The sequence below is a fragment of the Schistocerca gregaria genome, chromosome 4 (assembly GCF_023897955.1).
Source record: "Schistocerca gregaria isolate iqSchGreg1 chromosome 4, iqSchGreg1.2, whole genome shotgun sequence".
NCBI classification, from domain to species: Eukaryota; Metazoa; Arthropoda; class Insecta; order Orthoptera; family Acrididae; genus Schistocerca; species Schistocerca gregaria.
Window position 1 is genome coordinate 193,811,236 of NC_064923.1, and position 20,930 is coordinate 193,832,165.

General features: G+C 43.2%; 1 protein-coding gene across 2 annotated transcripts in view; it reads left to right on the forward strand.

Moving 5' to 3' along the window:
• The first annotated feature begins 898 nt into the window (after positions 1-898).
• The window catches only part of LOC126267068 (muscle, skeletal receptor tyrosine protein kinase-like), a 590,423-nt gene continuing 570,391 nt past the window's right edge, over positions 899-20,930 (forward strand). Inside the window, exon 1 of one of the 2 annotated variants that reach the window (XM_049971921.1) lies at positions 899-1,115. In XM_049971921.1, coding sequence (XP_049827878.1) covers positions 1,076-1,115 — 40 coding nt within the window. In that variant the 5' untranslated portion in view covers positions 899-1,075. The remainder of the gene's footprint in view (positions 1,116-20,930) is intronic. The other variant, XM_049971918.1, reaches the window with a different exon arrangement.

The window sequence follows — 20,930 nt, forward strand, 5'->3', positions numbered from 1 at the left end:
GAACGCACATTGAAAGCGTGTATTCGTCATAGCCATGCTGGCATACGGGGTGATGATATTGGGTGCCACACTGTCGGCACTTTGAACAGTGGACGCTACATTTCAGATGTGTTACGACCCGTGGCTCTACCCTCCATTCGATCCCTGCGAAAGCATGCATTTCAGCGGGATAATGCACGACTGCGTTTTGCAGGTCCTGTACGTGCCTTTCTGGATACAGAAAATGTTCGACTGCTGCCCTGGCCAGCACATTCTCCAGATCTCTCACCAATAGAAAACGTCTGGTCAATGGTGGCCGAGCAACTGGCTAGTCACAATACGCCAGTCACTACTCTTGGTGAACTGTGGTATCGTGTTGAAGCTGCATGTGCAGCTGTACCTGTACACGCCTACCAAGCTCTGTTTGACTCAATGCCCAGGCGTATCAAGGCCGTTATTACGGCCAGAGATCGTTGTTCTGGACACTGATTTCTCAAGATCTATGCACCCAAACTGCGTGAAAATGTAATCACATGTTAGTTCTAGTATAATATATTTGTCCAATGAATACCCGTTTATCATCTGCATTTCTTCTTGGTGCAGCAATTTTAATCGCCAGTAGTGTATTTACTATCACACTTTCTTGTGCAATTCTTTTGGTCACTGGAATCTCTCAGCATCTTTCTGCGTACTGCAATTTCACTTAGTGTACTCGAACGTTTGGAAGGGTGTATATAAACTGGCTGTGTAACGAGATGTAGCGGGAGGTCATTCGTCAGAGACACCCCTGGCAGCCAGTCGGCCGAGATGTGTATCTGGGGAGGAGGAGGACGCAGGGTCCGCTAATTGAGACGTGGGCGGCTAGGGGCGCGTCACAGAGCGGAGAGGGTGTTTCCCCGTCCGCGGAGACACTGCCGCGCAGTGTTCGGCCGGCGCTGAAAGAGAGCGATTGTTGCGACCGGGTGCCGGAGCGGGCGCCGGATCTGCGCATGCGCCGTGCGGCCGCGGCGGCAGCCCGAGTGGCGCGCGGGAGCCGCAGTAGTGGTGCTTCGGCGGAGCGTCCAGCAGCATCCAGCAGCGCCAGTGGAGTGCCGACATGGACGGGCCGCCGCTCTTCCGCAGGAGCGCCGACCACGGTGAGTGCGCCACTGGCTGAGCGTCGGCGGGAGGCGTGCCGGCCTGCGGCGAAGCGCTGGTACTTCACTGCTCTCCGAACACGCCGGTGTCGACCGTCCAGAGTGTCACAGGCGGCAAAACGTTTCATCGCAATAAGTGGACTGCAAAAGATGTTTCCATAGAGTTTTCAGCCTTTACGTGTGCGATTCAATAACCTGCTCTGATAAACTTCCGGCTACTAATGGAGTATCAGTTTTCGATTATGCTGGCCCACAGTCATACACTGTTTTTTTTTTCTTTTTTAAGGAATAAACCGCCACTTAACTGTATATTTCAAAAGAAATCCGTTGGAATTCGATTACTCGATAAATAGTGCAATTCTCAAGGCTGTCAGTTCAACTAACTACCTGGGTGTTTAAAATTACGAACAACTTCAGTTGAAAAGACCACATAGATAATATTGTGGGGAAGGCGAGCCAAAGGTTGTGTTTCATTGGCACGACACTTAAAAGATGTAACAAGTCTACTAAAGAGTCAGCTTACACTACACTCGTTCGTCCTCTGTTAGAATATTGCTGCGCGGTGTGGGATCCTTACCAGGTGAGATTGACGGATGACATTGAAAGGGTGCAAAAAAGGGCAGCTCGTTTTGTATTATCACGCAATAGGTAGAGAGTGTGGTAGATATGATACGCGAGTTGGGATGGAAGTCATTAAAGCAAAGACTTTTTCGTCGCGGCGAGATCTTTTTACGAAATTTCAGTCTCCAACTTTCTCTTCCGAATGCGAAAATATTTTGTTGAGCCCAACCTACATAGGTAGGAATTATCATTAAATATGAAATAAGAGAAATCAGAGCTCGAACAGAAGGGTCTACGTGTTCGTTTTTCCCGCGCGCTGTTCGGGAATGGAATGGTAGAGAGATAGTATGATTGTGGTTCTATAAACCCTCTGCCTAGCACTTAAACGTGAATTGCAGAGTAATCATGTGGATGTAGATGTACAATATAGCTTTCGGGTTTCACGGCGTTATCGAGTTCAATGCTCTTAGCCCATTATCGTATTTTGCTCTGTACTGCACGTTCTGACGTATTATTTTACGCCATTATCGAGTACAACGGTCGTAGACCATTAAGATGGCATTGCTGTGTACTGTGCACGACGACATCGAAACAGTTTAACAAGTTTTCTGAACATGATCTAAATGGCACGAAATAACCGTCCTGTAGGAGTGCAGCACATTATCTTACAGCCCAAAGTAGATAAATGCAAAAGTTTGTAGGCATAATTTTTGCCGAAACTCGTGTAGTGCGTCAAGTCATCTAAGTCTATTTTTAAGCGTTTAATATGTGTTTTAATGCGTGATAGGCGCAGATAAATACAAGACAAGGCATCAGTTTCGTACCATTTATATCGTGTTAACCAAATATGTCGGACTGTGCACAGTACACAGCAAAATGATGTTGACTGTCTACGAATATTTTACTCGATGATGGGGTGAAATAATACGTCACCCTGCACAGTACACAGCAAAATACGTTAATGGTGTCAGACCATTGTAATCGACATTTGTGTGAAAGCTGCAATCTAGATCGTGTACAGAAACAAACGTTATTGAAAAACTTTCAGAGCTCCAGTACTGTGCAACTTTGATGTGTTCGGCGATGGCCATTGTTTACACCTGCCGACAACTGATGCTTTTATTAAGTAGTCTGTGACTTCAGATCGTACAGTCAGCGGGTGCTAAAATGCGTCATCTACGTAGTCTGTTATTACAACCGCCGCGTATGTTGCTACAAGAAACAAAATGATTCAAAGTGATCCGACTATGCAAGATATGGCTCGTATGTCGCAAGCATCGCCATCGTCATTTCTTCGAAGCAAGCTGTTTAAACTTTAATTCCAAATGAATATTCCTGGCGGATTAAAACTGTGTGCCCTACCGAGATTGGAAATCGGAACCTTTACCTGTCGCGGCAAAATGCACAGCCGCATGAGCACCCCAAGCGCAACTCACCACCTTCCCCACCTGGAGACCGGGTGTTTGTGTTGTCCTCGTCATTTCATCATCAACACCATCATCATCATTAGTGACAGTGGCTACATTGGACTGTGTAAAAAGACTGGACTGTGTAAAAATTGGAACTTTGAACGGACGCTGATGACCGAGCAGTTGAGCGCCCCACAAACCAGACATCATCATCATCATCACAGCTGTACTTCCGTACTTCCGCCAGTACCTCTTCTCATACCTTCCAAAATTCACAAAAGATCTCATGCAAAACTGGCGGAACTAAGACTCCTGGATGAAGGGATATCGTGGAGACATGGCTTAGCCACACCTTGGAGAATATTTTCCAGAATCAAAAAAATTCATTCTGTATAATTCCATATTCTTTCGCGATGTTTATATGTACATTTGATACATGTTGGGTTAATTGCCGCACTGACTCTAAAATATATGTAGCTTTCCTTACAATTTTCTCATAGGAGACCGCTGGATATCACAAAGAAGCCACGTTTTTTATTCGCTGTGTAAGTGAGAAACGATATAGTACGAAATTCTTTAGTATTTACTAATGAGGTAGTGAGGTTTCGCTGCAAATATAGAATACGGCATCACAAATTTCTCCGACGTTTAATTATGCGATGGTGGTATTTTTGTGCTGAGTGAAGAAACATGGAATATTACAACTCTTGAAATATCTTCCATTGCAGTCTTATGTCGTAGTTTTTACACTGGCTACTGGTTTCGTTCAATTACTGAACCTCTTTGAACATAGAGATTGCAGTTATTTGCAAGTGCGACGTACAGCGTTCTCGCATCACTGATATCTTTGTCGCAGATTATGTTTATTTTGTGTATGTTTTAATGATAGCGTACTGCTGGTATATATGATATCCCCGGAGAAGAAGCGAGGATTCTGGATGACAGAATTGGTCATGCTAAGCAGATGTTCTGACTATCTCCACGAAGAAACACTTGTAAATGTTTAATATCACAATAAAATGGTTTTACTTACTTTTATGATGTTAGTAATTACAGGCGAGTACTCAAAGGTACAGCCTCTGACTTTATGTAGCCGCGCGGGTTAGCCGTGAGGTCAAAGGCGCCTTGCTACGGTTCGCTCGGCTCTCCCCCGTCCTCCCTCGGGCATGTGTGTGTGTGTGTGTGTGTGTGTGTGTGTGTGTGTGTGTGTGTGTGTTGTCCTTAGCGTAAGTTAGAGTAAGTAGTGTGCAAGCCTAGGGACCGATGACCTCAGCAGTTTGGTCCCGTAGCAGCCTCCCACCACCACTTTATATGAAAAATAGGAAATCTTTTTAAATAAATATAACTTTATTTACATTCTGCATCTTTATTATTCGTGTCTACATATTTATTCCTCAAAATAAGCACCCTGTCCACGAACACATTTCTCCCGAGTGACGAGTTTATTGATAACTTCACTGTAGTATGTTTAACTTTCTTGACGGAGCCACAACCTCACCTGTGCTTCTAGCGCTTCATCGCTGCCGAATTGAAGTCGTCGAAGATGCTCTTTAAGTTTTGGAAACAGATAAAAAACAGACGAGGCCAAGGGGGGATTGTGTGGAGGATGATCAATGGCAGTGAACGAGAGGCGCCGGATTGTTGCAGATGTCACAGAGATCGTGTGTAGTCTGGCATTGTCGTGCTGAAGGACAGAGTACTCCATGTGTGGATGCAATGTTCGAATTCGATACTCCAATACAGCACACTGTTTCTCACGTACCAACATAGTTCCCTTACACATCGACGTGTCACATGCGACAATTTGGAGCCCTCTAGGGGCAGTGGGCTGGAATATGTAGACAATAAGAATAAATATGTACAATGTTAATGGCGTTTGTTTCATTTAAAATACTTTAAGAGTTTCTAGATAAAAATTTTGGGGTATTGCTTTTCAATACGCCCTTGAATAATCTGTTTGTGGGGTTATAAATTTATAAACTACTAAATTTTCAGTGGTTCATATTTCCGGTAGTTAGCACTGAATTTTGCTACAGTTAACAATGCTCTGCTCCATGCTCCATGACTCCCTGATGGGATATACAAATAGAGCTGTTAAGAGCGTCTGTCTGTTGTACAGTACAGTACTATTGTACCAATACTATTGTAGAGAGATTTGTTGTAATATAAAGATATATGTTGTATTATACAGACATCTGTCGAATTACAACTATTCAAGTTTAAATATCAATGTCACATCAATCATACGCCGGTCGCGGTGGCCGAGCGGTTCTAGGCGCTTCAGTCCGGAACCGCGCGACTGCTACGGTCGCAGGTTCGAATCCTGCCTCGGGTGTGGATGTGTGTGATGTCTTAGCGCGCCCAGAACCGCGAGACCACCGCGGCCGGCCTGGTGTAACTGAGACGTTACCTCACACGAGTGAGAGGATGTGGAGAAGGCCCATCAATTGGGAGCTACGTTTCATTTCGTGAAATTAATTATGGTTTTGGACAGGAATACGTTTATTTCAAAAGCGTGCTAGAAGATAATTTACTAAAAGTGGTGTCCTTCTGCATGTACAATCTTTTTCGTCTTTTCGGTTAACAGATTGTTTCCCCGATAAAGAAATGTAGATTCTTTAGGGGTGATCCGCTCATGAAGCTAGTTTTCGATTTCAAAAACAAACAGCCATCGGAAGGAGAGAAGTCTGGTGAATATGCCGAGGGGGGAGGGGGGGGGGGGGGGGGGGAAATATCCTATGGGAGTCCCGTCGACATTTCCTTCACTAGATTTGCTACATGTGGCTCGTCATTGTCATGAAGAAGATGACTTTGTCATGTATCTGAGCATTTATTTATTTATTTATTTATTTATTTATTTATTTACACGTCAAGTTCCGTAGCACCAAATTCAAGGGCAAATCTCCAAGCTCATGGAACGTGTCAGTGCATGAAATTACAACATAAAAGTAATAACAGATTACAATAAAATGTTTATGAAACCAGAAAAAATCAAGCCATAAGTTTAAGTAAACGCAATCAATAATACAACATTAATCAGCTTAATTTTTAAGAAACTCCTCGACAGAATAGAAGGACTGACCCATGAGGAAACTCTTCACTTTCGATTTGAGAGTGAGTGGATTACTGCTAATATATATGAATTCTAGTGCTACCTTATTGAAAATGGATACAGCAGTATACTGTACACCTTTCTGCACAAGAGTCCGACCCAAATGCATGTTTGATTTCTGCTGAGTTTTAACTAAGCGAATGAAAATAATCAAAGTAGACTTATTTTTCGTGTCGAACGATCTCTTACTTCAGATACCGTTAGAATAGTAAAAATGTCATCATTAAGTCTTGGAACAAGATCCTGAACGTGGGCTAGAAATTTGAACTGTTCCGTTTCACTAATCATATGCCCATTCTATGAAATTAAAACGTCAGGTTTCGAGGAATTGTGGGAGTTTAACTGCTCGATTCAGATTGAGTAACTGTGTTTCGTAACTTTTAGTATTCGTCTACTGATCCAGTTGAAGCAACTAACTGTATACCAAACCGACCAGGACAAATTGTCACTCTCCTCAGAATCGCTGTTTCTGAATCCTTAAACCAATCTCTGCACATTTTGTTTCCGACAGGGCATGTTCTCCATACGCTTCCATTAGCAAACGATTACTTTCGGCAGCAGATATCTTCAAAAGCAGAGGAGCAAAACTCTCTGCAGATGCTGTTTTGCAGGTACATAGTCCGACATTTTGAAGCCACTAAATTTGTGTGGTCTTTTCACTTTACTCGAAAGTCACACACAGATCTTAAAGCCTAACGTTTCAGCTATTTTGTCGAAAACTGACATTTTGACACCAAGGCTGTGTACAAAATACTGGTTGATTCTTGCAGAGAAAAGAAGACTATCCAGCCACTTTTTATAGTGTTATTTAATTACACAAATACTACCGTTACCGGTTTCGATCATCAGACGGATTGTTCACATTAAGATACATTTTCCTTGCAGCTCACATTACTTTCCAACTTTCATTCCCCCGTATAATGAAAATTCTTTAGCGTGGTGATTCCATAAAACCAAAACATGATGTGAGAAACCGTCTTCTTGACTGTAATTGTACGTCTTAACGATTTCGAAAGATATAAACAAATTATTAAAGGCAAAATGTTTTAGTTACTTTCGCCGAAACTTCGGCGCAATTACTTTGCAATACTGAGTGCTTGTGATCATGCAGTAGCTAACAGTACATGAAGCAAATTGTTATGCATATGCACACGCATATGTGAAGCACCACTCATAAACATCATTTTGCCGCATGTAAGGATGTTCACAAAGATGGCAATACCACAACAATTACAATGTCAAAGAATTCCTCTCACAGATATTTCGATATATACATTGAGGTAACAGCAGAAATTTACAAACTACAAACGTTTCATTGTTTACAGAGTATATTAAATGAGAGATAATGATAATTAACATGAATAATCCGTCTGTCGATGAGCCTATCAATTCTAAACCGGTAACGAAGCTATTTGTGTAAATAAATATCGTTATAAAAATTGGCTAGTTGCTGTCACCTTCTCCGCAAGAAGCAGCCATCTCGTGCAGGTGTCCACTGTACTGCACTAGTTCAAACTACTGGTCGTCTTCGCCAACAGCGGGAATTCAAACTGCCAATGGTTGCTCACTAAAGTGTTCTAGAAAACAGTCCACGGCATTGTATCTCGCCAAGCGCCCCTTCCAACGTAACAGCGTCAATAACAACAAATGCAGTCTATCTCGGAAAGTGGTGGAAATGGAGTATATGCTGGAACGGAATATTGCAGAATATTTTCCTGTAGTGACCGAACAAAACGTTATCCATTATTCCGATTGTACCTTTGGCGCAAACTTCGCGGAAGAAGCGATGAGAGATTATTCATCTCGAAACTTCGCGAACACCCCGAGTACTTATTTGGTCAGCATCGCGTTAAGCTTTTGTTTTATAGGTACACGTTACAATCCTTCGTCAGACGACAATAATCTTTCTCGAAACGTTGCCTCCATACTACGAACAAACGCGCCTCAGAGCGCGAGAAAGTTTTATAGCTCTTTTAAAATTTCTTTCCTGGAAATTGTGACTCTCAGTGCTTTGCTATCGATTACATTTTTCCTTTCCAGAAACAGATTTAACAAAGGACGTTATTTCTCAGACAGATGCTATATTCCGGCGTGACAATTTTGTTTCTTTTGTTACCGTTTGCTGTGAATGTTTGAATTACGTGAAGGGAAGTTCTCCTACCTGTGTATATATACATATAACGTTATGAATTGATACTTTTGAGCAGTTTTAATCAAAATTCCGGACCGCTCATGAAAACCGTCGACCTGTCAGGCGCCGTGCTGGTTTCATCCTAACAACCATTGCTTCATCCTGTATGTATACATCGCGACCTTTTTATAACTGTAAATACCACTTTTGTATGGTTGGCTCGTTGACTGAATGTGGTATTATGTAGATAGAATATGACCCGTAGTTGGAATAAAGGCATAAATGCTTTCCTGTATCATCACAGGTTTTGGTGCGGCTGTTTCGCAACTTGCGTGAATATGACTTTTTCTGTAACTTTGGTCGCAATATTTTATTTTCTAACAGAAAAGGATTATGTGTCCTCAGAATGATGTTTCGCTTGTTCTCGTGGACATGCGATGTACTATTATTGCTGATTACAACAACGCATATTTGTGGCTTTACGGAGTTTGCTGAACGAGCATGTAATATATCGCTAGTTATTTTTATTTGATTTATACAAATAAATTAGCCTAATTGATGTAAATATAATATTACCTTTCTGGTTAACTTTACATCTACATTGATGGCCCATGAGGTGGTTTAATTTGTGTTGTTAGTGACCATATAATCTATATAAATAAAAATGCTAATGTTGTTGAAAATCGTATATCTCAGAAAGTTCTTGACCGAACACTTTGAAATTTTGACACAATGTTCCACTGATTTAGGCGCATGATTTTATTTAACTAATATATATAATTCATAGGTTCGCAGGAGATCTGTAAAGTGAGGAAGGAGACGAGGTACTGGCAGAAGTAAAGCCGTGAGGACAGGGCCTCAGTGGTGCTTGGGTAGCTCGGTTGATAGAGCGCTTGCCCGCGAAAGGCAAAGGTCCCGAGTTCGGGTCTCGGTCCGGCACACAGTTTTAATCTGCCAGAAAGTTTCATATCAGTGCACACTCCGCTGCAGAGTGAAAATCTCATTATGTAATACATACATTTATACAAAATTAATAAGAGGAAAACGTTATAAAATGTGCAATGGTGTAACGTTGTTAGAAAACAGGTAAGTCGTATGTTTAGGATATTACGATAGCTGTGAATTTTCAGTAACAATGAACGAGGCTCTAGATCAGGGAGAGGGAGAAAGGGGGATGGACAGAGGGGTGGGGCCGCGCGGGATTAGCCCAGCGGTCTGAGGCGCTGCAATCATGGACTGTGCGGCTGGTCCCGACGGAGGTTCGACTCCTCCCTCGGGCATTGGTGTGTGTGTTTGTCCTTAGGATAATTTAGGTTAAGTAGTTTGTAAGCTTAGGGACTGATGACCTCAACAGTTAAGTCCCGTAATATTTCATATACATTTGAACATTTTTTGAAGAGGGGTGGGATGGAATGGACGGAAAGCGTTAAATAGGAGGAGATGGGGTAGGACGAGAGGGAGAGGAGGGGGATGGGACAGAGAAAGGGGGGAGGAGGTAATGGGATGAGAGAGGTGGAGAGATAAGGGGTAGGAAGGCATGGATAGAGAAAGAGGGGGAGTAAAAGATGTACAGAGAGAGGAGGGAGGAGGAGGTGAGAGAGAAAGAGAGGGAAAAGCGACAGGTGAGGGAAGGAGAATAGGATATATATATAATTTCCAAACATATTAAAAATGTATGCTTTCTCTTTTCTTTCTTTTCCATTTAAGCAGACTGAGGCACAACAAAGCGTAGACAGATACAGGTATTTTTGTATAAATCTTTTGTCTGCAGCTGTAAAGTAATGGTTTTATTGTCTGGCTGTGGTCCGTAACAAAATCCTTGGCAAGCATTATACCGCGATTAAAGGGACACACACCTCTTGTGCAAGTTTTCGTGCGAGACTTCACAAAGTTCAGCTCCACAACTGAGCTATCAGCGCATCTTCTTTCAACCAGAGGACACTAGTTCGATTCCCGTCATAGTTGACGAACTTTTTTTTGTGTACGGTTTGAAAATCGCATGCATTTTGCCTTGTGAGAAAAACTTGGAAGCTGCTTGAGCGATGCTTAGCGGTTCCAGACTTCCAAGAATCCCGTGGAACAGTAGTGAGACCTGCCGTCAAACAGCTCTCACTCGCGTCTAGGTGGCCGCAAAGAGATGCGCACGGCCAGCATCGCGTGGCCTCTTGGGGTGTCACGGAGAGGTGCTGGTAATTATGGAAGTACGAGAGGGAAGAGAAACAGAAGCAGGAGCAGATGGAGAAGTCACTCAGAGACATTAAAACATTTCTCGCTTTGGCCACATAAACTTCTGCGTGTGTGTTGCAATTCGCAAACAATTATTGTCTTTGAACGAAAATTTTGAGGAACAGTATTTCAGATTTATTGCTCAACATCTCCGTTATTTACTACCGAATGGTTGCAACCCGGGAAAAGAAAGTTGTCAAAATAAAAATAAGTAAGACGCGAGATTCTGGAACTGTACGTTCATCATCATGTAGCATTACATGAGCATAAAGCCAAACTGAAGATGAACTTACAGAGTTCGATACATGTGTTGTTGTTGTGGTCTTCAGTCCAGAGACTGGTTTGCTGCAGTTACTCTATCCTGTGCAAGCCTCTTCATCTCCCGGTACCTACTGAAACCTACATCCTTATGAATCTGTTTAAGGTATTCATTTCTTGGTCTCCCTCTAGGATTTTTATACTCCTAGCTGCCCTCGAATACTAAATTGATGATCCCTTGATCCCTCAGAGCATCTCTTACCAACCGATCCCTTCTTCTAGTCAAGTTGTGCCACAAATTTCTCTTCTCCCCAACTCTAGTTAATACCTCCTCATTAGTTATGTGATCTACCTATCTAATCTTCAGCGTTCTTCTGTAACACAACATTTCAAAAACTTCTATTCTCTTCTTGCCCTCGCTTCCCACGCCTGAGTTCCCGGGTTCGATTCCCGGCAGAGTTAGGGATATTCTCTGGCTCGTGATGACTGGGTGTTGTGTGATGTCCTTAGGTTAGTTAGGTTTAAGTAGTTCTAAGTTCTACGGGACTGATGACCATAGATGTTAAGTCCCATAGTGCTCAGAGCCATTTGAACCATTTTCTTCTTGTCCAAACTATTCATCGTCCATGTTTCACTTCCATACATGGCTACACTCCATATAAATACTTTCAGAAACGACTTCCTGATACTTAAATCTATACTCGTTGTTAACAAATTTATCTTCTTCAGAAACGCTTTCCTTGCCATAGCCAGTCTACATTTTATATCCTCTCTACTTCGACCATCATCAGTTATTTTGCTCCCCAAATAGCAAAACTTCTTTACTACTTTAAGTGTCTCATTTCCTAATCTAATTCCCTCAGCATCGCCCGACTTAATTCCATTATCTTCGTTTTGCTTTTGTTGATGTTAATCTTATATCCTCTTTTCAAGACACTGTCCATTCCGTTCAACTGCTCTTCCATGTCCTTTGCTGTCTCTGACAGAATTACAATGTCATCGGCGAACCTCAAAGTTTTAATTTCTTCTCCATGGATTTTAATTCCTACTCCAAATTTTTCTTTTGTTTCCTTTACTGCTTGCTCAATATAAAGGTTGAATAACATCGGGGATAGGCTACAACCCGGTCTCACTCCCTTCCCAACCACTGCTTCCCTTTCATGACCCTCGACTCTTACAATTGCTTTCTAGTTTCTGTACAAATTATAAATAGCCTTTCGCTCCCTGTATTTTACCCCTGTCACCTTCAGAATTTGAATGAGAGTACTCCAGTCAACATTGTCAAAAGCTTTCTCTAAATCTACAAATTCTAGACACGTAGGTTTGCCTTTCCTTAATCTAGCTTCTAAGATAAGTCGTAGGGTCAGTATTGCGTCACGTGTTAGATACATATCTTAGCGATCTTCGATGGACTGTGACCCCTGTACAGGATGGACAGAAACAATCTGAAAAAATTTTAAGGGTTCTGCAGGATAAGGTGTGCTGAGAAATGGCTGCTAAGAAAAAATGCGATACATTGCGCCGTTTTTGAGTTAATTAGCATTGAACTTAGCCAGTCGGGTTCTTGCGCGCGCAAATTCAAGGGTACTGTCAGAGATGGTGTCTGCAAATATGTTCGTCATATGGTTTCCTAAAACTGAACAAGAGGCGTGCCGCTTGATTGTGCGCGAGCAACGGCCTGAATGGCTACGTTCAATGCTAATTAACTTCAAAACGTCACCATGTACCGAACTTTTTCATAGCAACTATTTCTCAGCACATTATACCTTGAAACACCACTACAAGCATTGCAGACTGTTTCCGACGACCCTGTAGATCTTAAGGCACTCTAAAACTATTGCCGGCCGCGGTGGTCTCGCGGTTAAGGCGCTCAGTCCGGAACCGCGCGACTGCTACGGTCGCAGGTTCGAATCCTGACTTGGGCATGGATGTGTGTGATGTCCTTAGGTTAGTTAGGTTTAAGTAGTTCTAAGTTCTAGGGGACTGATGACCAAAGATGTTAAGTCCCATAGTGCTCAGAGCCATTTGAACCATTTTCTAAAACTATTTTTGCCAATCAGGTGCAATGAATCCTCTTTATTCACGATATCTGTGTCGTCACTACCGTTTTATTACTGAGTAGACCTCGTGTCGCCAACGTACACAATATTAAATAATGAGATATAATGATTAAAACTGTGTAACTTTTTGCCAATTTGGTGACATGCATCTACAAAATCGAGAGAATCTAATTAGAAAGTAACGCCTAAATAACCAAAGCATGCCCGTAGAGTTATCAATATGAAACGTGATTGAAGCCCTGCAATCACTCACTAAAAAATGAATCTACCACGATGTAATCTTTCTAGTTTTTTCTCTGTACTGATGAACAGAAATAGCCACCAACTAAAACTGAGACTGGAGCTAGATACATGATGCTGTTCATCACCGGCCCAGAACTACAAAAGAATGGTAAAACGATTGTCATGAGAATGCTTTTTGAAACTTAAGCAAAAACTGTATGTAGTTGGTAGATCTTGTACATGATGAACAGGAACACATGAACACAAGAAATTGGCGTTTATTTGACAGTTGTGTAGAAGCAGACTTACCAGATGCAACTAAGAAATTTGATAAATAGTAATGGTACCCAATTATACGCTTTTGACTTTTTACTTATGTATCTAATCTAAACACTCAAGGAGGCAACGTCTTTGATTTTTTGTTTCTTTTTTCTATTATACGCTTTTGACTTTTTACTTATGTATCTAATGTAAACACTCAAGGAGGCAACGTCCATGATTTTTTTTGTTTCTTTTTTCTTGCAAATGTAAGTTTCGTTTGAAAATTGCTTCATACTCCTAATGGCATTTGTTTACCAACTGCACAGAAGCAAATCTGTTCATACATAAAATTTATTTGCTATCGCTAGTGTGGACAACATCAACTGTGTAATAGAATGACGACATAACGCCGGATTTTCCGCGTATTACGAGCGATCGCCTTACCATTAGGGTATCCGAGCATCCTCCACGGCAGCCACATCCAAATTTCCATATGTCGTCAACCATGTGTCCACAAAGGAATATTGCATCGTACCTCTGAGCAACATAAGCACTGAAAATACATAAGTATCGATTCGTGCAGTATCGTACCCCAAGTCTCTTTGTTGCAAAAAGAAAAACACCTCCTTCAAAGAGAAAGATAGTGAGGGGATTTTGTAACCAATAAATTTGCCATATAAAAATACTACCTAATTATATTCTGTCGATTTTATGGGCTGTAAGACAAAAAAACCCACGTAGGAATCATGCGAAAGGTATGGAAATCGTGGATGTGATGTAAATGTACAGGAAAACAAGTGATGACAGTTCCAGAGAAACTGGTTGATCTATTGAGGCGAAAGAGCTTCAGAAATTGGGCAAGTCAATAACGCGTTGGTCCAACTCCGGTCCTTATACTGGCAGCTATTGGCTTGGAATTGATTAAAAGAGTTGCAGGATGTTCCCCTGAGATATTTGGTGCTGACTTCTGTCCAACTGGCGCATTAGATCGTCGAAATCCCGAGCTGGTAGTAGAGTCCTGCCCATAATGCCTCAAAGTAGAGAGAAGACCGATGACCTTGTCGGCCAAAGTACCGTTGGGCAAACGTGAAGATAAGCATCACAAGCTCCTGGCGTGTGAGGGCGGGCATTATATTGCTGAAATGTAAGCCTAGGATGGCTTGCCAATAAGGGCAACAAAACGCGGCGTAGCATACAGCCGATTACAACCAAACGGGGACATGCTGTAAGAAATGGCACCCAAGACAATCACCTATAGGCCGGCCGCCCTGGCCGACCGGTTCTAGGCGCTTCAGTCTGGAACCGCGCTGCTGCTACGGTCGCAGTTTCGAATCATGCCTCGGGCATGGATTTGTGTGATATCGTTAGGTTAGTTAGGTTTACGTAGTTCTAAGTCTAGGGGACTGATGACCTCAGATGTTAAGTCCCATAGTGCTCAGAGCCATTTGAACCATTCGAACCATCACTCATAGTTGTCAGGCCGCATGGCGGGTGATAGCCTGGTTGGTATCTCATCACTGTCCCTAGCTTCTCCAGACACGTCTTTGGGCTGGAATCTCATTGACAGGAGTAGACTTGTCTTTAGTCATGAGTCCCATTTCGCACTGAGCCCAATGACCAGCTCAGGATTTTGACGATCTGACACGCCAATTCGACAGAATTCGGCGGGGTATTCCTCGAGACGACATCCAACAACACTGCACATCTATTTCAAGCCCAGTAACTGCTTTCAAAAGACTGTGAGGCTGACCAACGCGTTACTGACTTGTTCATTTTTGAAAACTATTTCTCTTAAATAAATGATCAAATTTTTCTGAAATTATGTTTGTCTTTACATGTACATCACATCTACCGACCTCTGTAGCATTCGGACAATTCATTCGTGGTGAGATTTTTTCCATCTTCTTCTTCCACTTTTTTTTCTTGGAGTGTACAAAGACTTAGGTCGCACACACTAGACGCGCGATCGAGAGAAAGACGTTTCAAATAATTGGTCCTACCATTCAGATACAGGCTTCCATGCTATCCATAAATCACTTAAGGCAAATGCTGGGATTGTTCCTTTGATAACAATATGGCAGATTTACTTCATCCTCCTTCCTGTTTCTTCCTCAGTCCTGTCTTTTACAGCGTCGGTGGAGGGTTTATACTATTGGAGATACGATCACAAAATTTTGTTGCCGTATATTGAACTCCTTTGTGAGCCACTGATACCTTTAATAGTGGATAATAAAGGTTAGTTTTCCATCTTGTGTTGTAGGTATGGACATTTCTCCTCCTCTCAAATTGAGATTATTATTTACGATGAATTTAGTTAGCTAATAAATCTATTGTGATTGTGCAGTTCTCCTTGAACAGGTACTTACATAACGCCCATGGGTGAACGCTACATGCTATTCTTACTGCTCGCTTTCGTGCAATCAGTACTATCTAAGTGATATGTGACCCTAAAATATTATTCTGTAAGCCATTAGAGAGCGACAGTGGGCACAAATGACAGGAGATTGAATCGTTTTCTTCCAAAATTAGCAATTATAAGAAGAGCATAAGTAGCTGAAATTAATTATTCGATAAGCTAATATACTTCTTCCAGGACCAGATTTCATCAATAACTACACACATTAATTTGGAGTATTCTACCTTATTTTCTGCCCGCTAATCAATAGCTACATCAGTTGCTGATATGATACTATTGTTGCACACAACTTAAGGAGGCGTTCTGCGTGGTCGATACCTTGCGTCCAGTAAATTGCACTGTGTAAAATGTAAACTTTCAAGGAGGAAGCGTTCCGTGCTATTATGCCGTAATCGATCGGATTTCAAAGTCCTAATTTTCGTCCCCGTCTGTAGAGGAATTAATTGAATGTCTGTTTCACACCCTGGCTCGCCACTGACTGCAGCAAAATTCCGTTTAAACATGAAGTCTATGTGCGCATGGCATAGTAGCAGTGAACGTTTTATTATGTGTGAGTTGTACACTGTCTTTTCTCATGAGAGGATCTTTGATTGGCGGTCTCTAGGCAGGAGAGACAGGTCCTTGTGGAGCTGCAGGTGTCGAAGCTTGGCGGTCGTTGCGAGCAGACGTGCAAGGGTTAATGTGAAACTTCCTGGCAGATTAAAACTGTGTGCCGGACCGAGAGTCGAACTCGGGACCTTAGCTTTTCGCAGGAAAGTGCTCTACCATCTGAGCTACCCAATCACGACTCACTCCCGGTCCTCAAAGCTTTACTTTTGCCGGTACCTCGTCTCCTACCTTCCTAACTTCACAGAAGCTCTCCTGCGAACCTTGCAGAACTAGCACTCCTGAAAGAAAGGATATTGCGGAGAAATGGCTTAGCCACAGCCTGGGGGATGTTTCCAGAATAAGATGTTCACTCTGCAGCGGAGTGTGCGCTGATATGAAACTTCCTGGCAGATTAAAACTGTGGGTCGGAGCGAGACTCGAACTCGGGACCCTTGCCTTTCGCGGTCAAGTGCTCTGCCATCTGAGCTCCGCTGGAGAGTGAAAATCTCATTATGGAAATATCCCCCAGTCTGTGGCTAAGCCATGTCTCCGCAATATCCTTTCTTTCAGGCGTGCTAGTTCTGCAAGGTTCGCAGGAGAGCTTCTGTAAAGTTTGGAAGGTAGGAGACGAGGTACTGGCAGAAGTAAAACTGTGAGGACGGGGCGTGAGTCGTGCTTGGGTAGCTCAGATGGTAGAGCACTTGCCCACGAAAGGCAAAGGTCCCGAGTTCGACCTCGGTCCGGCACACAGTTTTAATCTGCCAAAGTTTCATATCAGCGCACACTCCACTGCAGAGTAAAAATCTCATTCTGGAAGGGCTAATGTACTTGTTTCTTCGGGAGACGTGGCCAGTATTTCCGCCAGGCATTTTTCTAATGGAAGGCTGAGAGCCAGGCTTGCGGGACGAAGCGGTATGGCTGTTGTCGCGGCGTGCTTGCCGGTGCTGCTGCTGTCCCGGCCTGCTTCAGGCCTGTGTCTTCCTTGGTTACCCTGCTCTGGAATAGAACCGCGAAATTGCCGCCACTTAGTCCACGGTGTCAGAATTCTTGAAAAACCCGTCTTTGTCGGCAGCTTGGAGTGTTGGAGCAGTTTGGCGCCTGCCCCTGCGCGTGGGAGCAGTCATACGGCCGCACGGTGATCGATTGGTTCTTTGATAAAGGAAAGGGCAACACGTGCTCAGGTCTCTGCCCTAAAGCAGTTGTTTTGCCCATTTGAGAATTTGTTACTCGTAAGAAAACTGTGGGCGCCCTGTTTTAACTGACTGTGACTTGTGTTTTGATTTTGATACCTAGCGGGCTTGGCTGTGCTGCAAGCGGGATCTTACCATACAACTGTGTTGGATTACGAAGGTAGGTCCGCTCTGCTTTGTGGCAGCCACGCTATTTGTACATAGTAGCATAGGCTGTGTTTTAAATTGACATAGTCCCCTTGCAGAACGATTAGTAGTAGGTTTTAACACCTGCTACGTTTCTGGCTAAATTGTTCCAGTAGCTGTTAAAAATATAACTGAAGTGTCTAAAATTTGTCTAGACTATCTGGTGAGTGGGCGTGCGGTTCTAGGAGCTACAGTCTGGAACCGCGAGACAGCTACGGTCGCAGGTTCGAATCCTGCCTCGGGCATGGATGTGTGTGATGCCCTTAGGTTTGTTAGGTTTAAGTAGTTCTAAGTTCTAGGGGACTTATGATCTCAGTAGTTGAGTCCCATAGTGCTCAGAGCCATTTTTGACTATCTGGTTAGAGTAAACCGTTCATACAGCGACGGTTAAGGTGCTTGGTGGCTTGTGGAAGCTATTTTCTGAAGGCTACTTTAACATTTGTTAAGGTGCTTTGGGACCGAGCGAGGTGGCGCAGTGGTTAGACACTGGACTCGCATTTGGGAGGACGACGGTTCAATCCCTCGTCCGGCCATGCTGATTTAGGTTTTCCGTGATTTCCCTAAATCACTCCAGGCAAATGCCGGGATGGTTCCTCTGAAAGGGCCCGGCCGACTTCCTTCCCCTTCCTTCCTTAATCCGATGAGACAGATGACCACACTGTTTGGTCTCCTTCCTCAAACCAACCAACCAAGGTGCTTTGAATATTTTCGATGTTTAGTTTTAATAATTTTTGAATTTTTCTGTGCGCGCATTTGTATTTGCTTTAAATGTGACGTCATTGGAACGGGACAGACGTTTATGATTGTGTCCTTGCAGCTTGTGTGGGTATGTTCTGAGGCATATTTTTATATCTGTTAAGATGGTTTCATTATTTTCTATATTTAGTGCTTTAATAATTTTTGAATTTTTTTGCGTCCCGATTTGTATTTGCCTCGAGCTTGGGATCCTTGAGGTGGATCAAAAATTTCTTGTTGCGTTCTTTCATTACCTAAGATAACTTTTCTATGTGTTGTAGTGCTTTTCTTGTCTCGTTGGGACCTCTCAGTCTCTTGCACTGCCCGGGGTTTGTTGCATGATCCGACGTCGGTCTGCCCAACTGTAATTTACTTGTGTTTGATACACTTCCTTCTAGTGCTAGGAAAATCTTGAAACATGGTTAAAGATTAAAATGAGTCTCGACTAAAATTGTGTTCCTTAATATTAGTTGGCTCTAAAGAAAAGAGACAATTATGCTTTCGATTCTTTAAATTTTGTATTGTTCTAAAGAAAGGAGACATTCATGTTTTGAGTTCTTCAAAAGCCATTATTGTTCTAAAAGAAGAGGTTTATATTTGGCCCTTGTAACACCTTAGTAAAGAGTTTTGATATTAAATAAATTGGTTACAATAATTGCTAAGTAAGAACCGTATCTACATATACGTCCTTGTTGACCGCATCACTGAATATAGCGTGTTTATTTTCAAAATTTAGTGCGAGTCTGTACTCTGACAAACACTCTATAACGCTTAACAAAGCACCATTTACCATCTCTTCTGTTGCAATTCTCAGCATTGTCTGAAAAAAGTACCAGTTCTGCATGCTGAATGGTAAGTGGAAGGCGATTCACATGTATAAGGAGTAGGAGCTGTGTGGCACTTCTGTCACCGCTTCCTATCAGTACTTTGTTGCTTTCATTTTCAGTTTATCTCTTTCATTTCATAGTAAACCTAATAGCATAGCCTCTAGTCAAAGAGATTGCACATGCGTACACCTAGTTTTTCTTCCTGGCACAGTCCGTTTTCCCTCGAATTCCACCCAGTGTGCGAGAGTATCTATGTGACTGGGAATATTCGATCGTTTTGAAGCACGTTGCCCTATATACAAAGAATATGACTGTGTCATTGACGTAACGTTACAACTGCTTGTGGTAGGAACAGAAACATACCACGTTCTGGTATAAGTTTTAGGTATGGCTAACAAGTGCCCCTTCCTTTTCTCACCTACCGCCCAAGGCAGAGGCGTGCTGAAAGCTTGTGGCTCACTGCGCCTTCGGGATTGGTAAGCAATGGATGTGCTTTCACTACTCTGAGACTGTGAATACAGGATTTTGTAAATTTGCATCTACCTGGTATATGCTTAATTCAGAACAGTTGCTCACTAAAAGATGCGCAGTACTTGCGAATCCTGATTATCGGTATTTTTATGTAAATATATGTGACTGAAGGAACTTCACGTACTTTACTTTGTTCCAGGAAATGACCGTTACGCCAGACGCTGCAGTTTGAATATCAGATTCCATTTTCCTTGTATGCGCAAGTTGCTTCATACACTCCTGGAAATTGAAATAAGAACACCTTGAATTCATTGTCCCAGGAAGGGGAAACTTTACTGACACATTCATGGGGTCAGATATATCACACTGACAGAACCACAGGCACATAGACACAGGCAACAGAGCATGCACAATGTCGGCACTAGTACAGTGTATATCCACCTTTCGCAGCAATACAGGCTGCTATTCTCCCATGGAGACGATCGTAGAGATGCTGGATGTAGTCCTGTGGAACGGCTTGCCATGCCATTTCCACCTGGCGCCTCAGTTGGACCAGCGTTCGTGCTCGACGTGCAGACCGCGTGAGAAGATGCTTCATCCAGTCCCAAACATGCTCAATGGGGGACAGATCCGGAGATCTTGCTGGCCAGGGTAGTTGACTTACACCTTCTAGAGCACGTTGGGTGGCACGGGATACATGCGGACGTGCATTGTCCTGTTGGAACAGCAAGTTCCCTTGCCGGTCTAGGAATGGTAGAACGATGGTTTCGGTGACGGTTTGGATGTACCGTGCACTATTCAGTGTCCCCTCGACGATCACCAGAGGTGTACGGCCAGTGTAGGAGATCGCTCCCCACACCATGATGCCGGGTGTTGGCCCTGTGTGCCTCGGTCGTATGCAGTCCTGATTGTGGCGCTCACCTGCACGGCGGCAAACACGCATACGACCATCATTGGCACCAACGCAGAAGCGAGTCTCATCGCTGAAGACGACACGTCTCCATTCGTCCCTCCATTCACGCCTGTCGCGACACCACTGGAGGCGGGCTGCACGATGTTGGGGCGTGAGCGGAAGACGACCTAACGGTGTGCGCGACCGTAGCCCAGCTTCATGGAGACGGTTGCGAATGGTCCTCGCCGATACCCCAGGAGCAACAGTGTC